The sequence below is a fragment of the Salvelinus fontinalis genome, chromosome 18, assembly GCF_029448725.1.
Source record: "Salvelinus fontinalis isolate EN_2023a chromosome 18, ASM2944872v1, whole genome shotgun sequence".
NCBI classification, from domain to species: Eukaryota; Metazoa; Chordata; class Actinopteri; order Salmoniformes; family Salmonidae; genus Salvelinus; species Salvelinus fontinalis.
In genome coordinates, this window is record NC_074682.1 from 11,042,401 (window position 1) to 11,063,546 (window position 21,146).

Here is a 21,146-nt window from a genome sequence, read left to right on the forward strand (position 1 = left end):
TTTTTAAAATCCTGTTCATCTAAAATGTGGGAGCTTAGAGATAACAAAACAATTTCATACAATCAGAAAACCGTATGCAACGAATAATGAGAACCAGGTTTGCTAGAATAACCCTGCGAGATGCATAAAACACACGCACGCAGTAGTTCAAGTTGACGTTATCTTGCCGTGCAGTCAGAGTTCAACAGTCAAAAACAACAACATCAAAAACAGTGACAACCATACAACCGATATACACGTAACACGTATCAATGAGATGGATAAAAAGGAAGTCATTGTTCAAAGGTGCAGCGATTATTTCATTTCACGTGCAGATCGAGAAAGTGAATGGCCTGTGGGATAAAAAAAAAGTTATTGTATCTGTTGCTATTGAGTTTGGGGAAGTCTAAACATCGACCTGAGAGGAGAAGTGCAAAATGGTCAAGGGGGGGGGGGGGGGGGGATGACCAGGACAGTCTATGATACTGTTAGTGCTCCTCACCACATGCTTTCTGAATGTCAATGGGAGATGACCTTGCTGGCCACCACCCTGTTCAACCTATTTTTGCTACAGTACACACGCAGTATACACACACACACACACACACACACACACACACACACACACACACACACACACACACACACACACACACACACACACACACACACACACACACACACACACACACACACACAGCACACTTTCTTGTCCCATGATGAAAGGCTTGATTGATTAGAGGGTGATGATTATAGCAAATGGGAGATCTCCTTCTCTTTGAGTCTTTCTCCTTTTCTCTCCCTCTCAAACCTTCTCCCTCACTCACGATGACCTCACCTTCTCTCTCCCTCTCTCGCCGAGTCCACCCCCGCCCCCTCTCCCCGTTTCTCCATAGCCCATCAGTAGAGTGCCTCTCTCTCTCTCCCCTAATGGCACAGCTATTAGCGCTAATGCATTTCAAACGTACAGCAGCTGCCACATCACATTCAGATGGAAAGTGAATGTCTTCCATCCCTTTCTCTCTTCTCTCCCTCCTTCTTTAACCAAGTTTTTCCCCACCGTGTCCCTATCTCCTACCCATCATACCGACAACCCACTCATTAACTATACGCTCGAACGCTCCCCATTTTCCCATCAATTCTCAGACCAGGAAATGAACAGAACCCTTTTTTCAATAAACAAGGATAACAAGGTAAGCATTTACATTTAAGCTCAACAGTCACGATTTAATCGTCCGACATGATTACATCACAGTTGTACTTGCTGATTATAAATACATGAACATAAAGTTATATACTGGGCGACACACAACAATAGGTTTTGGGCGCACAAACCCCTTGACGGCGTGCGACCACAAACTACCATTAGTGATTGGAAGTTCGGCTCTTTTTACTGACAACTCTTTTACTGACAACTCTTTTGACTCATTCGTTGAACGATGAACGGAAAACTCAAAAGAGTCATGATTCTACAAGCCTCTCGAAACAAAAGTATACACCTCACACACATGGTTATGGGCTTACAAAAAAGAAGACACCTGTACCATGTCAGATATAGAGTTGAAATGTTTTCAATTTTGAGTTTGCATCCCAATATTACACTTTATAATCATTACAGAAGATTGAAATAAAACAAAAGTGTTGACGTAGAAACATTTTCTGAGTTCTTTAAAGAAGAATGTTTATTCATTATTCATTATGAAAAATATGAAAAACATTCCACCCATGAGGCCACTAGAGGGTGACTTGGTCATTTGACTGCAGGAAAGCCCTACACAATGTACATTTGACTGCAGGAAAGCCCTACACAATGTACATTTGACTGCAGGAAAGCCCTACACAATGTACATTTGACTGCAGGAAAGCCCTACACAATGTACATTTGACTGCAGGAAAGCCCCACACAATGTACATGTGTTGATTGCTAGCAGGGGCACAACTTTCACTGGGGACGGGGGGGACATGACCCCCCCACCCCTCCATTCTGAAATTGCATTTTTGCCCCCCTCCAGGTTTATCAATGCACTGTGATATACAAAAAGAGGGATCGTGTGCTTTAGGACCATACGGACACCTCAGAGCGGTCAGGTAGGCTTTTCGGCACTTTCAGACAGCTGGATTTAGGACCACACGGACACCACAGAGCAAACAGGGGCAGCTGTTGTCTGTGTGTGTTGTGCTTTCTCTCAGAGTTGTAAATGCAAGCAGAGCAGAGCAGAAACTGGCTCCTCTTTCTTTGACTGATGTAGCTGGCAAGGTAACTGCTGTTTGACTTAACATAAAAAAGTATTTATTCCCAGTGCTGAGCTAGTATTGTAAGTGACATGTAACGTGAGCGAATGTTTCATCCCCTCTCGACCGAAGTTTTGTCTGAAGTGAATGAACTAGCTAGCAAGTAGCTACCACAGCCAGTTCCGCTCTAGCCTCTAACTATCTGCCAATTAGCAGTATCTAACAACTGTTGTGTGTATGGAAATGTTTTTAGCCTTTGTTTTCAACAGAAGTAAATTAACATTAGAGCTAGCCAAAAGTTGGCTAACGTTAGCTATTATTTTTACCTCAATCACACTAGACCTGAAACAAACGATGAAACCAGCGGCCAAACAATTGAAGACAGATATTCTGAAGTTTTTTGACAGCGCAATGTGAGTTTTTATTAGAGTTAGTGTAGCAATGTAACGTTATTGATCTGTCAGTTTCCCTATCTAATTCCATACTTTTCACACTGACACGGTGTAAACAGCTCTACAGGCTTCACTATCATGGTGCACAGTCAGTACACAACACTATGCTCATCATGTCTTAGCAGTATCAGATGGTGACAAGTGTTCCTGCAGGGTCAAACAGCCAGGGAAGACAATCTATGGAGCTCAGGTGTATTTTGCAGTATATTATAACAATGAGTGAATGGACACAAAGTTCCATCTTGAGTTGATAGGTAAACCTACAGTATCAACAGGAAAGCAGCTTCATTTTAAAGCTACAGTCTGGGATCTGTGAATAGTGGTAATTTCAATTATTAAAACATTGATTCTATTCTTGGATAATATAATGTATCAGTGGAGGCTGGGAAGGGAAGATGGCTCAAAATAATGACTGGAATGGAGTCAAGTTTTCATGTGGTTGATGCCATTCCATTGACGCCATTCCATTGACTCCATTCCAGCCTTTATTATGAGCTGCCCTCCCCTCAGCATCCTCCACTGTAATGTATTAATAAATGTACACCAAGGGAATTATTTCCATGCCTCATCTGAGCAGGATCATATGGTGACAGGGTTCTCAGCAGGGTCCAGCAACCAGGGAAGACTAGTCTGTAATGGCGCTGAGGTGAACCTTTACAGATGCAACACTTTATTCTCTCTGTCCAACAAACACTAGACAAGCCAGAAGATTCAAAGATTGAAACTATTTTAAGACAGTCTGAAAAACCTCTAAAGTTGATTTCCAAACTGTGTCAAGCCTTCATCGAGGCTTTTCCCGATGACACAAAACATGTAAAACAAAAATGTGAGGAAGACCTGGGAGACACTACTGATAACGATGAATGGATACAGATGTTTGAATGCCAAGTCATGTTCATATCATCTCAGACATAAATAACTGCAGTTTAAGACCATCCATAGAACGTACTATATGCCAGAGAAACAATATCATGCACTCAGACAATGGTATTCCTCTGCTGGAGGTGTAAAACACTAAAGGGGACATACTTCAATATGTAATGGTCTTGTGAAGGCTGGATGAATTCTGGCAAAGAGTATGTTCTTTTATCTCAGCATGTCTACAGATTCTCCCTTCTCCCTGTTTGTGTTTGCTTGGAAATGTTGATACTGGAGACTGTTATCACAAGAAACTGTGTAACCTAGCATTTGTAGCGGCTAAGATACGCATTGCCATTAATTGTAAGGTTGGTTATCCTCCCACAATGTCACAATGGATGGCAGGAATGTCAAGTTATGCATCACGAGATTGGATGTATTACAAGATTAAGGGTTTACTGTGCAACGTTCATAAGATCTGGATCCTTGGAATTCCATATGACAAAAAGAGTCTGTATTGAAAACATGTCCACGTCAGGGGAGATACCTATTTAGGCTATCCCTAGCTGCTGGGCTGATGATTCCTGGCTCATTCCTGCCGTACTGTTGGTTGTCACTCTGGCCTCGGCCTAACACACCTTGAAACCAATAATAAATGTTTCACCAAGATCCTGAAGCTGAGTGGGGTGTGTTGAGTTGGGGCGCTGCAGGGCGGTGGACCCCTATGGGTAGGATGGGGCGATACAGCTAAATTATGTGCAAGTAAAAAGAGCTCTACAGTACTATAACACTGTCATGATCCAAATATTTACACCTGTTGTGACATATACTGAGTTATTTTATAGTTAGTTAGGACGGCTACATAAGAGTGTCAAAACCCACATTATTCAAATTCGTTTTTTCCCTGCTGAGAATTTTCCTTTCGTTTGAAAGTTTGTTTCTTAAATTCTTTATTGTTGTTGTAATGAATTCTTTACAGTCACGTTTTTTTCCATCACATTTTAAATAACTTGTAGAAAAGACACTTTATGACACTGTTATGAAGCATTACGACCATCCTGTGTCACTTCACTTGGACTAAGAAAATACACTTTATGACACTATCAAGAAGCATAATGAGGGTGTGTTCGTAAATTCAATCTGGAGTGCCAGAGTGCGCTCTGGGCATTTGTAAATTCAGAGCGTTGTCAGATTGTCCTTTTGTAAATTCAGAGCTTTTCGCTCTCGGCGCGTTCAGAGAGCTACCACACTGGATGCTGTGGCCGAGGAGTACTTCTTTTGTATTTATTTAACTAGGCAAGTCAGTTAAGAACAAAGTCTTATTTACAATGATGGCCTAGGAACAGTGTGTTAACAGCCTTGTTCAGGGCCAGAACAACAGATTTTTATCTTGTCAGCTCGGGGATTTGATCTAGCAACCTTTCGGTTACTGGCCCAACACCCTAACCACTAGGCTACCTGCCGCCCGAGCGTTCTGGCCTCACAACGGTAGTCAAGCAGCCAGGCTAACTGGCTAACGTTGCTAGCTACTTCCAGACACAAATAAGAGAACACCTCACTCTAACCATTATATTCGCCCTAGCAGAGCTGGTTAGGCTGTTTTTATGTTATCCAGAGCGTTACTGCATGCCCTTAAATCAGTCATCCGAGGGTGTCTTGTCCTGCTCCTGAAATCTGATCCTCCACTCATCCCAGCCATCAGCAACAGTGCATGTCTGACATCAATGTGTGCACAATTACCATGATAATTGAATATGGTCAATAAAAAAAGTAAAAGCAACAGGTCTAAATATATATGTTGTGGCAGTGTTATGACCATATTATAACAGGTTATGACAAGTTATGTCAGCTGTTATGACATATTATGATGTGGTTATTTTGTATAACCTCCTTAATTTTGCCTTGGCAGCAGGTAATGGGGATCCATTATAAATACAAGTACAATATTATTACTCTGGGTGCCGAGTCAAGTGTTACCCAATAAGGTATCTTTCAGTTATAAAAATGCTATAAAATACCAAATATGCTATTCAATGGCACAAATCGTCCACAAGATTGCTTTGTATAAGTCATTGCAAATCTACTCCCCCATGTAGTGGATTGCCTGAAATGACATTTATGACCTGATAATGCTTTTATGAGGTGCACTAAGGCCATACCTTCTAGCTTCCCTTCCCATTCATCTCACTGGCCGCCAATGTGCAATTCTATCATTGAGTATTATTTCAACTATTATATTGAATATGACTGTGTTGTGAAATGCCTTAGGGGACGGTTCTTGTAGTCCTTGGCTCCAATGGTCGCGGAGCTCTAGAACTACTCTACTACACAAAATATATCAAATATATCAAAATATATCATATTTCAAATAATAATATCTGAGAAATAATAGCATCTTTACAAAAAAAAGCCACAATCTATCTGCAATATTAAAGCTGATCTACCTTCAACATTTTTTTTTTATATATATATATATACAAAAAAAATAATATATACATATATACAAATAAAATAAAATAAACAAATACCCAGGAAATGCTTCCAGAGCCAATACAATAGAATGAATGGCCTGGGAAGAGACCGGCGACGGAGCTGGGATAGGAGGACCTATGACCTTGAGAAATCAGGGCAGATCAACCACTTGAATGTCTATTTTCACACACCATTTAATTGCAATGGAATTAAAACCCTGAACGGCCATCACAACAGTTGTTACGACGGTGAACAGCCCGATGTTCCTAACGCCGGACCGTCGCAGTGATCGTATCATAGAACCCAGAACCATCGTTACAGTTGCAACGGGAAGAGGAGAGGAGTGTGATCCGTCACTACGGTAACAGATGCGACAGCAGCAGTCCAGAGGCAGAGGGAACAGCCGTGCCATTGAGTTGTATGATGTCACCGGTGTTATTGAACAGAGCAGATGGGCCGGGCCAGATTGGGAGCAGAACGTTAAACACACACAAAGACACATACGCACACACAATCACACAAATACCCCCCCCCCCCCCCCAACACACACACACACAAACAAGCACACTCCCGTACACACAGATAAACATACTCACACAAGACTTTCTTCCATCTCCCCCTCTCCTCTCTCTTACATAAACACCTTTCTCTGGGCCTCTGACAGCTTGCTCCTCCCGTTCGTTTAAGATGCTCTGCGCTGCTCATAATATGCCCAAAGAGCATGCTGCCCTAATCTAATTACAATGTCACTCAGCCGAGTGTTCACCCAAACGGAAATTAGAAAAGCACAAAATCTACAAACAGGAGAAATCTTCTCACAGGGAACGTGGCATATCTTCCTCTCGCCTCCCTCCCTCCTCCTCCTCTCCTCCCCGCCAAGGTTTTTAATGGCTTCACAGTCGCTCCTGCCGAGATTCATTACCTGCTCTAATTATAAAGGCAAATGAAATCAGCTCCAATACATTATTAATGGAGTAGCACCATTAGGATTCATTTGCAGTATTTGCAACAATATTATATTTTCTAACTGTTTTCATGGCTGATTAAAGACTGTGACAGATAAGCAAAAAAGGTGGAGGGAGGGAAAGGGGTGAGGATCAGACAGAAGGAGCGAGAGGGAGGAGGGAGGACGGAGAGAGAGAGAGAGAGAAAGAACGAGAGAGAGGGAGATAGCGGGAGAGGGGAAGTGAGGGGGAGAGGGAGAGAGTTGGCTTTTCCACTTGAAGAGACAGTGAAGCCATATAGGATGCAGTTACCTATGAACAGGTGTGCTGTGTGAGGGCACTGTGACCCAAACCCAACTACCTGCATGGGTACACATCCGATCGAGATGCATTAAAGCTGACCAGCTGACCACTGACAGACAGAACCACCCTGGTTCGGTCGGGAACAGTGGGCAGAGACAGGTCCAGAAACAGCCACCTTGTGACTCTGGGTTCAGAGTGTAAGCGACCATGAATAAAAATTGACTTTTCTGGGACTCATAATTATGAGTTTAAATCAGTTAAAACCTTTTCTCAAATATCCCCCGGGAGGCACAGGGTTAAAAATCCATTTGTGGGAGGTGTACCATGACAGTGAGCTCGTCTCCCTGGAGACAGAGGATACGACATTGGGGAATGAGTGTGTGTGTGTGTGTGTGTGTGTGTGTGTGTGTGTGCTGCTGGTTGTGAGATTGAGTGTGTGTGTCAGTACGTGTGTGTATTTGCAGGGCATCTGTTTGTTTGTTAATCTGAGAGTCAGTGGACCATGTGCGTACACACACATACTACGCAAACACACACATGCACGCACGCACGCACGCGCGCACACACACACACACACACACACACACACACACACACACACACACACACACACACACACACACACACACACACACACACACACACACACACACACACACACACACACACACACACACACACACACACACAGCCTGGTAATACCCAAGCTTCTGAAATGTAGACATTAGCAGTTAGTGGTGTTCCACTGTTTTAAAGGTCAGGTGCTGGGAAATGCAAAGTTCAACCTGCTTTTCCCTTTCAGGCATAACACAGATTGACCATATGTAGAAACAGGCTGTTGTATATTATTAAATGCTCAAACACATACACACACATCTTTATCTGGGGTTGTGTACGTGAGTGTGTACATGTGTCTGTAACATTGATAGCATTGGCATTTAAAAGAAAAACTAAACTTTGGTGGATAAATGTAAATATGAAGAAGAGATGAATAGATAGAGCAAGAGGAAAAGAGAGAGGTAGAGAGAGAGTAGAGAGAGGTAGAGAGAGGTAGATAGAGAGTAGAAAGAGGTAGAGAGAGAGAGAAAGAGAGAGAGAGGTAGAGAGAGGTAGAAAGAGGTAGAGAGAGAGGTAGAGAGAGAGGTAGAGAGAGCGGTATAGAGAGGTAGAAAGAGAGGTAGGGAGAGAGGTAGAGAGAGTAGAGAGAGAGGTAGTGAGAAGTAGAGAGAGATAGAGAGAGATACAGAGAGAGAGAGATATATACAGAGAGAGAGAAACAGAGAGATATACATACAGATAGAGATATATATACAGAGAGAGAGAGACATACAGAGAGAGAGAGAGATATACAGAGAGAGATATATACAGAAAGAGAGATACAGAGAGAGGGAAATATACAGAGAGAGAGAGATATACAGAGAAAGAGAGATATACAGAGAGAGATATACAGATATATATATATATATATATATATATATATATATATATATATATATATATATATATATATATACATAGAGAGAGAGAGAGATATACAGAGATATATATATATAGAAAGATACATAGAGATATATATATATATATACAGAAAGACAGAGAGAGATATACAGAGAAAGAGAGATATACATAGAGAGATATATATACAGAGAGAGAGAGATATACAGAGAGAGAGAGATATACATATATATATAGAGAGAGAGAGAGATACAGAGATACAGAGATACAGATAGAGAGAGATATATACAGAGACAGAGAAAAAGATATATACAGAGAGAGAAAGATATACAGATATATATATATATATATCGAGAGAGAGAGAAAGATATATATATATATATACAGAGAGAGATATATACATATATATATATAGATAGAGAGAGAAATACAGAGAGATATACATTCAGAGAGAGAAAGATATATACAGAGAGAGATATATATATACAGAGAGAGAGATATACAGAGAGAGAGAGAGACATACAGATATATATATATATATAAAGAGAGAGATATACAGATATATATATATATATATATATATATATATATATACAGAGAGACAGAGGGAGATATACAGAGAAATAGAGATATACATAGAGAGATAAATATACAAAGAGAGAGAGAGATACATATATATATAGAGAGAGAGATACATATATATATATAGAGAGAGAGATACATATATATATACACTGCTCAAAAAAATAAAGGGAACACTTAAACAACACAATGTAACTCCAAGTCAATCACACTTCTATGAAATCAAACTGTCCACTTAGGAAGCAACACTGATTGACAATAAATTTCACATGCTGTTGTGCAAATGGAATAGACAAAAGGTGGAAATTATAGGCAATTAGCAAGACACCCCCAAAAAAGGAGTGATTCTGCAGTTGGTGACCACAGACAACTTCTCAGTTCCTATGCTTCCTGGCTGATGTTTTGGTCACTTTTGAATGCTGGCGGTGCTCTCACTCTAGTGGTAGCATGAGACGGAGTCTACAACCCACACAAGTGGTGCCATTAATACAGGTAACGAGTGGAGGACAGAGGAGCCTCTTAAAGAAGAAGTTACAGGTCTGTGAGAGCCAGAAATCTTGCTTATTTGTAGGTGACCAAATACTTATTATCCACCATATTTTGCAAATAAATTCATAAAAAATCCTACAATGTGATTTTCTGGATTTTTTTTTCTCATTTTGTCTGTCATAGTTGAAGTGATGATTGAAGTGATGATTAAAATTACAGGCTCTCTCATCTTTTTAAGTGGGAGAACTTGAACAATTGGTGGCAGACTAAATACTTTTTTGCCCCACTGTATATATATATATATATATATATAGAGAGAGAGAGAGAGAGAGAGAGAGAGAGAGAGAGAGAGAGAGAGAGAGAGAGAGAGAGAGAGAGAGAAGGATATACAGAGAGAGAGAGAGATATACAGAGAGAGAGATATACAGAGAGAGAGATATACAGAGAGAGAGATATACAGAGAGAGAGATATACAGAGAGACAGAGATATACAGAAAGACAGAGATATACAGAGAGACAGAGATATACAGAGAGACAGAGATACAGAAAGACAGAGATATACAGAGAAACAGAGATATACAGAGAGACAGAGATATACAGAGAGACAGAGATATACAGAGAGACAGAGATATACAGAGAGACAGAGATATACAGAGAGACAGAGATATACAGAGAGACAGAGATACAGAGAGGGCGAGAGAGATATACACATATATATATATAGAGAGAGAGAGATACAAAGAGAGATATACAGATATATATATATATATATATATATATATAGAGAGAGCAAAAGATATACAGATATATATATATATATATATATATATATATAGAGAGAGAGAGCAAAAGATATACAGATATATATATATAGAGAGAGAGATATGCAGTGAGAGAGATATACACAGCGAGATATATACACAGAGTGAGAGAGATATAGAGAGAGATATATATACAGAGAGATAGCTATATATACAGAGAGAGATATATATACAGAGAGAGATATACAGAGAGATATATACACAGAGAGAGATATACAAAGAGCTATATACAGAGAGAGACATACAGAGAGAGAGAGATCTATACAGAGAAAGGTATACAGAGAGATATATATACAGAGAGATATATACAAAGAGAGAGATATACAGAGATAGATATACAGAGAGAGATATATACAGAGAGGTATACAGAGAGAGATATACAGAGAGAGATATATATATACAGAGAGAGATATATATACAGAGGGAGATATACAGAGAGATATATACACAGAGAGAGATATACAGAGATAGATATACAGAGAGAGATATATACAGAGAGGTATACAGAGAGAGATATACAGAGAGAGATATATATATACAGAGAGAGATATATATACAGAGAGAGATATACAAAGAGACATAAACAGAGAGAGATATACAGAGAGAGATCTATACAGAGAGAGGTATACAGAGAGAGATATATATACAGAGAGATAGCTATATATATACAGAGAGATATATATATACAGAGAGAGATATACAGAGAGATATATACACAGAGAGAGATATACAAAGAGCTATATACAGAGAGAGACATACAGAGAGAGACATACAGAGAGAGAGAGATCTATACAGAGAAAGGTATACAGAGAGATATATATATACAGAGAGATATATACAAAGAGAGAGATATACAGAGATAGATATACAGAGAGAGATATATACAGAGAGGTATACAGAGATATATATACAGAGAGAGATATACAGAGAGATATATATATATACAGAGAGAGATATATATACAGAGAGAGATATACAGAGAGATATATACACAGAGAGAGATATACAAAGAGACATAAACAGAGAGAGATATACAGAGAGAGATCTATACAGAGAGAGGTATACAGAGAGAGATATATATATACAGAGAGATATATATTCAGAGACAGATATACAGAGATATATACATATATACAGAGAGATATATACACAGAGAGATACATATATATACAGAGAGAGACACATATACAGAGAGATAGATACAGAGAGAGAGAGATATATACAAAGAGAGATAGATACAGCGAGAGAGAGAGATATACAGAGAAATATATACTGAGAGAGATAAATACAGAGAGATATACAGATAGAGATATATATACAGAGATATATATATATATACAGAGAGAGAAAGATATACAGAGATATATATATATATATATATACAGAGAGAGAAAGATATACAGATATATATATATATATATATAGAGAGAGAGAGATCTACATAGATATATGTATATATACATAGAGAAAGAGATATACAGAGAGATACATATACATAGAGAGAGATATACAAAGAGAGAGAGATATACAGAGATATATATATATATAGAGAGAGATATATATACAGAGAGAGAGAGATATATATATACAGAGAGAGAGATATTTAATCAGGCAGAGAGAGCTATATATACAGAGATATATATATATAGAGAGAGAGAGAGATGTACAGAGAGAGATATATACAGAGAGAGAGAGATATACAGAGAGCGATATATACAGAGAGAAAGATATATACAGAGAGAGATATATAGAGATAGAGAGATATACAGAGAGAGAGATATACAGAGAGACAGAGATATACAGAGAGACAGAGATATACAGAGAGACAGAGATACAGAGAGAGATATACAAAGAGAGAGAGATATACAGAGATATATATATAGAGAGAGAGATATATATACAGAGAGAGAGAGATATATATATACAGAGAGAGAGATATTTATACAGACAGAGAGAGCTATATATACAGAGATATATATATATATAGAGAGAGAGAGAGATGTACAGAGAGATATATATACAGAGAGAGATATATACAGAGAGATAAATACAGAGAGATATATATATATACAGAGAGATAGAGATATTTATACAGACAGAGAGAGCTATATATACAGAGATATATATTTAGAGAGATATATATATATAAATAGAGAGAGATATATACAGAGAGAGATATACAAAGAGATATATACAGAGAGAGATATACAGAGAGATATATATATACAGAGAGAGGTATATAGAGAGATATATATACAGAGAGAGATATATACAGAGAGACATATACAGAGAGAGATATATATACAGAGAGAGATATACAGAGATAGATATATACAGAAAGAGATATACAGAGAGAGATATACAGAGAGAGATAAATATACAGAGAGAGGTATACAGAGAGAGATATATACAGAGAGATATACAGAGAGAGATATACAGAGATATATATACAGAGAGAGATATATATATACATATATATATATATACACAGAGAGAGAGAGATATACAGAGAGATATATATATATATACAGAGAGAGAGATATAGAGAGATATATATATACAGAGAGAAATATATACAGAGAGAGAGATATAGAGAGATATATATATACAGAGATATATCCAGAGTTATATATCCAGAAAGAGATATATAAATATATATATTTATACAGAGAGATATATATACAGGCAGAGATATATATATATACATATATATATATAGATATATATATATATATATACAGATATATATATATATATATCTCTCTATATATATATATATATACAGAGAGAGAGATAAATATACAGAGAGAGAGATATATATACATATATATATATATATATATATATATATATATATATATATACAGAGAGAGATATACAGAGAGCGATATAGAGAGAGATATATACAGAGAGTGATATATATAGAGAGATATACAAAGAGATATTTCCAGAGAGAGATACAGAGATATATATATATATATACAAAGAGAGGTATACAGAGAGATACTGTATATATACAGAGAGAGATATACAGGGAGATATATATATATACAGAGAGATATATACACAGAGAGATATATATATATACAGATATATACAGATATATATATATAGAGAGAGAGATAGATACAGAGAGAGAGAGAGATATACAAAGAGAGATAGATACAGAGAGAGAGATATACAAAGAGAGATAGATACAGAGAGAGAGAGATATACAAAGAGAGATAGATACAGAGAGATATATACAAAGAGAGATAGATACAGAGAGAGAGATATACAAAGAGAGATAGATACAGAGAGAGAGATATATACAAAGAGAGATAGATACAGAGATAGAGATATATACAAAGAGAGATAGATACAGAGAGAGAGATATATACAAAGAGAGATAGATACAGAGAGAGAGAGAGATATACAAAGAGAGATAGATACAGAGAGACAGAGATATACAGAGAGACAGAGATATACAGAGAGACAGAGATACAGAGAGAGAGATATACAAAGAGAGAGAGATATACAGAGATATATATATATAGAGAGAGATATATATACAGAGAGAGAGAGATATATATATACAGAGAGAGAGATATTTATACAGACAGAGAGAGCTATATATACAGAGATATATATATATATATATAGAGAGAGAGAGATGTACAGAGAGATATATATACAGAGAGAGATATATACAGAGAGATAAATACAGAGAGATATATATATATACAGAGAGATAGAGATATTTATACAGACAGAGAGAGCTATATATACAGAGATATATATTTAGAGAGATATATATATATAAATAGAGAGAGATATATACAGAGAGAGATATACAAAGAGATATATACAGAGAGAGATATACAGAGAGATATATATATACAGAGAGAGGTATATAGAGAGATATATATACAGAGAGAGATATATACAGAGAGACATATACAGAGAGAGATATATATACAGAGAGAGATATACAGAGATAGATATATACAGAAAGAGATATACAGAGAGAGATATACAGAGAGAGATAAATATACAGAGAGAGGTATACAGAGAGAGATATATACAGAGAGATATACAGAGAGAGATATACAGAGATATATATACAGAGAGAGATATATATATACATATATATATATATACACAGAGAGAGAGAGATATACAGAGATATATATATATATATACAGAGAGAGAGATATAGAGAGATATATATATACAGAGAGAAATATATACAGAGAGAGAGATATAGAGAGATATATATATACAGAGATATATCCAGAGTTATATATCCAGAAAGAGATATATAAATATATATATTTATACAGAGAGATATATATACAGGCAGAGATATATATATACAGATATATATATAGATATATATATATATACAGATATATATATATATATATATATATCTCTCTATATATATATATATATACAGAGAGAGAGATAAATATACAGAGAGAGAGATATATATACATATATATATATATATATATATATATACAGAGAGAGATATACAGAGAGCGATATAGAGAGAGATATATACAGAGAGTGATATATATAGAGAGATATACAAAGAGATATTTCCAGAGAGAGATACAGAGAGATATATATATATATATATATACAAAGAGAGGTATACAGAGAGATACTGTATATATACAGAGAGAGATATACAGAGATATATATATATATACAGAGAGATATATACACAGAGAGATATATATATATACAGATATATACAGATATATATATATAGAGAGAGAGATAGATACAGAGAGAGAGAGATATACAAAGAGAGATAGATACAGAGAGAGAGATATACAAAGAGAGATAGATACAGAGAGAGAGAGATATACAAAGAGAGATAGATACAGAGAGATATATACAAAGAGAGATAGATACAGAGAGAGAGATATACAAAGAGAGATAGATACAGAGAGAGAGATATATACAAAGAGAGATAGATACAGAGATAGAGATATATACAAAGAGAGATAGATACAGAGAGAGAGATATATACAAAGAGAGATAGATACAGAGAGAGAGAGATATACAAAGAGAGATAGATACAGAGAGAGAGATATATACAAAGAGAGATAGATACAGAGAGAGAGATATATACAAAGAGAGATAGATACAGAGATAGAGATATATACAAAGAGAGATAGATACAGAGAGAGAGATATATACAAAGAGAGATATATACAGAGAGAGAGAGATATATACAAAGAGAGATAGATACAGAGATAGAGATATATACAAAGAGAGATAGATACAGAGAGAGAGATATATACAAAGAGAGATATATACAGAGAGAGAGAGATATATACAAAGAGAGATAGATACAGAGATAGAGATATATACAAAGAGAGATAGATACAGAGATAGAGATATATACAAAGAGAGATAGATACAGAGAGAGATATATACAAAGAGAGATATATACAGAGAGAGAGAGATATATACAAAGAGAGATAGATACAGAGAGAGAGAGATATATACAAAGAGAGATAGATACAGAGAGAGAGAGGGTTCTGATTTTACCTTGATCCCGTCCTGCCAAGGATACATTGTCTGCAGCTGCTCCGCCTCTCTGGCTAGCCTCTACACAGGAAACACACAGGAATCAGAGGTCAGGGTCAAAGGTCAATACAAGGCTCTGCTGGGTCAGTGTGTAGATGTCAGAGTGTGTGTTTGTGGGAAACCGCCTTACAGAGCCAATCTGGTCTCTAGGGAAAACACTGAGTGCGCTGACTGCTGTTCATAGACTGTATAATTCAAGAGGCAGTGGCTAGTGCCAAGCTCAGCATGCTCCTCAATGGGCTTACACATTTGTCCCAACTGTCAGGGGAAATGGCATTTCTGTAAGGCGCAAGCTAAATTGGTACAATTTCAGACCATGTACGGTAGCAAAATTGTGCGCTACACACATTTAGACTAGCTAGTGCTGTTGAAATGTGTGTTGCAAATGGAAAAAGAAACCATGATTACAACCCTGTTATTCCAGGAGGTGCGGACAGTTAGCGTTTGGATTGGAGAAGGTAGGGCCAGTGAATATCATGAATATGTTGAGTAATATTCAACTTTTCCAAACCAAAAGGACAAGGAATTTCTGTCAAAGGCATTTTCGTGGCTAGCTGAGTTCAGTGCAGTGTTGCTTTCTTTATTGGCATGTTTTTGCCTCTTAACTATTAATGGTTATACAACAGGTCTGACATAGTTAATTGCAAAGGGATTATAACATGGAGTACTACTGTCTATGTGCAGAGGCTTATGGGTGACAGTATTAAGTCACCCAGTGGCAAAACAGAGTGAGGCTCTAGAGAGGTAGTCTCTTCTATGTGTTTCTGCATGGTGCCCATGCCTTAGTACTGTATTTAGGTATCCTCTCTGCTCCTACTTCAATCCCCAGCACGCCTCTAGGGGGCGATCTGGTTCCCGTCCCAGAATTATCCAGCCAGCCACACAGTCCCTGGGCTCGAAAATTACAAGCCCTATTTAGACTCCCACTAAGAGGACTTTCATTTCTGGTACAACATCAAAGGAGCCGTATTCCCCAAGCACATCAGGAGAGGGTTTTGTTCTCCTAAAAGACAGGAAAGTCAGAAACTCTCGTTAGAGACAGAAGTGTCCTATTTTCTGTCTGGGGGTCCACCCCCTATCACTAAGACCCTCCCACTCACAGCTAGCCAGACATAAACCCTCCTACTCTCAGCAAAGAGTATCCTCCACTACCTCGTGTGGCCTTTTAAAGTATGGCATTATGGCTATGATATCACTATACCTCATTAGTAAAACATAATAACATGACTAATTATGCACCCATGTGCTTGTGTACTGAACATTGAACATCCAACACCTTAATCACCCGAATGACTATTCCTTTCATACAGTCACTCCTAACGAGATGGTGAACCACTGAAACAATGACAGACACAACGGAGCTAATTAGTCTAACGAAATGATTGCCACAAAGTGAATTAAAGGAGACTCCATCAGTTGGGTGGCGGTGTGGTGTTGTGCATACAAAGCACGGGTCAACCTAGCTAAAGGACATTGTTAAGTATTTATCGTCCACTACAACGGTTTTCAATTAGGAATCAACGACGGAGAGCTGCTGGCTAAACAATTACCCCCAGATTCTCCACTGCTTTTGGATTTGCCTGCAAATATGCCTGAAGGGTTAGCCTACATGTAAATAATACCATTTTACGTCACCTTTTATGTAGTATGACTTTGCTTATAAATGATTTGTGAAGTGTCTATGCGAGCTTATGAAGATATAAAACCTTTAGAAGTTGTTGTTTTTGGTCTAAAGTGGCATCTTTCTTATTTGGCTGACCATCAATGCCAAACGGTTGTAGTCTATCAATGTGTTTCTCTAACTGTGATGTCCCTTCAAGGACACAGTCATTATAGCAGAGGAGGAAAGGTCATGATGAATGAGGAAGTAAACGTTTAGTGCCCATGTCCACAGCGCTGCATATGAAGAATGGTTCCTCCTTCGTTCTCTGCCCTTCCTTCCCGATGATCTGTGATCTGTCCATCCCTTCATCCGTCTGACTCATTTTACTTTCAGTAGTCAATCGGTCCGTAAAAATCTCTCCCTCGTCCCTCAGAGAATTCCATTTTCTCTCGTCCTACGTAATCCACAGCTCTGTTCGCTCAGTACTCTGTCTTCATCACATTACTCTGTTTCTCTGTCTTGGTCACAGTACTCTGTCTCTGTCTTCATCACATTACTCTGTTTCTCTGTCTTCGTCACAGTACTCTGTTTCTCTGTATTCATCACATTACTCTGTTTCTCTGTCTTCATCACATTACTCTGTTTCTCTGTCTTCATCACATTACTCTGTTTCTCTGTCTTCATCACATTACTTTGTTTCTCTGTCTTCATCACATTACTCTGTTTCTCTGTCTTCATCACATTACTCTGTTTCTCTGTCTTCATCACATTACTCTGTTTCTCTGTATTCATCTCAGTACTCTGTTTCTCTGTCTTCATCACATTACTTTGTTTCTCTGTCTTCATCACATTACTCTGTTTCTCTGTATTCATCACATTACTCTGTTTCTCTGTCTTCATCACATTACTTTGTTTCTCTGTCTTCATCACATTACTTTGTTTCTCTGTCTTCATCACATTACTCTGTTTCTCTGTATTCATCTCAGTACTCTGTTTCTCTGTCTTCATCACATTACTTTGTTTCTCTGTCTTCATCACATTACTCTGTTTCTCTGTATTCATCACATTACTCTGTTTCTCTGTCTTCATCACATTACTTTGTTTCTCTGTCTTCATCACATTACTCTGTTTCTCTGTCTTCATCACATTACTCTGTTTCTCTGTCTTCATCACATTACTCTGTTTCTCTGTCTTCATCACATTACTCTGTTTCTCTGTCTTCATCACATTACTCTGTTTCTCTGTATTCATCTCAGTACTCTGTTTCTCTGTCTTCATCACATTACTCTGTTTCCCTGTATTCATCACAGTACTCTGTTTTTCTGTCTTCATCACATTACTCTGTTTCTCTGTCTTCATCACATTACTCTGTTTCTCTGTCTTCATCACATTACTCTGTTTCTCTGTCTTCATCACATTACTCTGTTTCTCTGTCTTCATCACATTACTCTGTTTCTCTGTCTTCATCACATTACTCTGTTTCCCTGTATTCATCTCAGTACTCTGTTTTTCTGTCTTCATCACATTACTCTGTTTCTCTGTCTTCATCACATTACTCTGTTTCTCTGTCTTCATCACATTACTCTGTTTCTCTGTCTTCATCACATTACTCTGTTTTTCTGTCTTCATCACATTACTCTGTTTCCCTGTCTTCATCACAGTACTCTGTTTCTCTGTCTTCATCACATTACTCTGTTTCTCTGTCTTCATCACATTACTCTGTTTCTCTGTCTTCATCACAGTACTCTGTTTCTCTGTCTTCATCACATTACTCTGTTTCTCTGTCTTCATCACAGTACTCTGTTTCCCTGTCTTCATCTCAGTACTCTGTTTCTCTGTCTTCATCACATTACTCTGTTTCCCTGTATTCATCTCAGTACTCTGTTTCTCTGTCTTCATCACATTACTCTGTTTCCCTGTCTTCATCACATTACTCTGTTTCTCTGTCTTCATCACATTACTCTGTTTCTCTGTCTTCATCACAGTACTCTGTCTCTGTCTTCATCACATTACTCTGTTTCTCTGTCTTCATCACAGTACTCTGTCTCTGTCTTCATCACATTACTCTGTTTCCCTGTATTCATCTCAGTACTCTGTTTCCCTGTCTTCTTCAATGTTCCTCCTCTGCCCCAGTAGGGCTCCATTTCTCTGGGCCTGTATCTCTCCTCTAGCAGCTTAATGCAGTCCCTCCCTGCTCCAAAACAGCAATGCGTCTTCCTGTGTCTTCCCTTCCTGTGTGTTGGCTCAGATGGATGGCTATACAAACAGGCCATAAATCAGACTGAGAGATGAGGGAAGGGGGGCTGGGGGGGGGGGGGGTATCATCTATGCTGGTGGCTGGAGCCAAGCCGCTTACTGAGACTGGATGAGCATAGTGAGATCAGCACAGTACAGCACAGGTAAGTCCAGGTCAGCCCACACAGTGCAGAGACAGACACATGGACACAGTCGAACTACTGCAACACAGCACAGTCCAACAGTGCCAATATCACTGCTTTAATGTCTCCGACGCAATCTCCATGGCGTGGGACGAGTCACCGACGGCGACGCTACCAACTAAGGTCGAGCAGTATCATCACTGTGTGATGTAGAACAGCTGCACGTCGCCAACCCTTCACACTGTACATTATCCACTAGCTGACAGTATTACCGTACTGTACAAGTGACCTAACATAATTCTGCCTGATGGATCATCGGTGTCGTGTGTTTAATCTCTGTCTGTGATGCTACTGCGAGCCTGGCGGGTACAAGGACCGCTCTCTCTCTCTCGCTCTCTCTCTCTCTCTCATTTGTGAACCTCGTGAAAAAAAAAAGAAACCGCTTATGAAAAGCTCAGCGTGAGGCGATTAGCATCTTTAATATTCAGGACTGTTCTGTTTGCTCTGTTCCAGAGGGGAGCGGTTTAATCACTCAAAGTCATGTTATTTTTAGAGGAATGACAGCACGCCAGGGACCAGCCTTGTCATGCTGCGTTGAGCCAACTAAACTACACACCACACCATAGAGCCTGGCCTGCCCAGCCACCTGTCTGATTGCTGCAATGAGTTAGGGTCCTCCAGTCCAGACTTCCACCCAGCCACCTAGCCGGCCAGTGTGACATTAAGGGTACTCAGCACAACACATTGTTGTCTGAGGTGATCATGAGAGCACTACACAATCTGTGTGAATGTCAAACTAGGCCACTCGACAGAACACACTGCGTTGATGTCTGTGATTACGGCGGCAGCGAATTGAGGCACACAACACCTGTTTATTGACCTCTCAACACTATGTCTGGGTGACATACAGTAGGCTGGAATGATATAGGGCCCTTAATGTAACGGGGGGGGGGGGGGGGGGGTTAGCTAGTTAGCGGTGCGTCCTAGTAACG

At 38.3% G+C, this 21,146-nt stretch overlaps 1 protein-coding gene across 5 annotated transcripts in view; it reads right to left on the minus strand.

Moving 5' to 3' along the window:
- Nucleotides 1–21,146, minus strand: part of LOC129814952 (voltage-dependent calcium channel subunit alpha-2/delta-2-like) — a 264,188-nt gene that overhangs the window by 138,864 nt on the left and 104,178 nt on the right. For all 5 annotated transcript variants that reach the window (XM_055868130.1, XM_055868128.1, XM_055868131.1 and 2 more), the window contains exon 4: nucleotides 16,135–16,194. In XM_055868130.1, coding sequence (XP_055724105.1) covers nucleotides 16,135–16,194 — 60 coding nt within the window. The remainder of the gene's footprint in view (nucleotides 1–16,134; nucleotides 16,195–21,146) is intronic.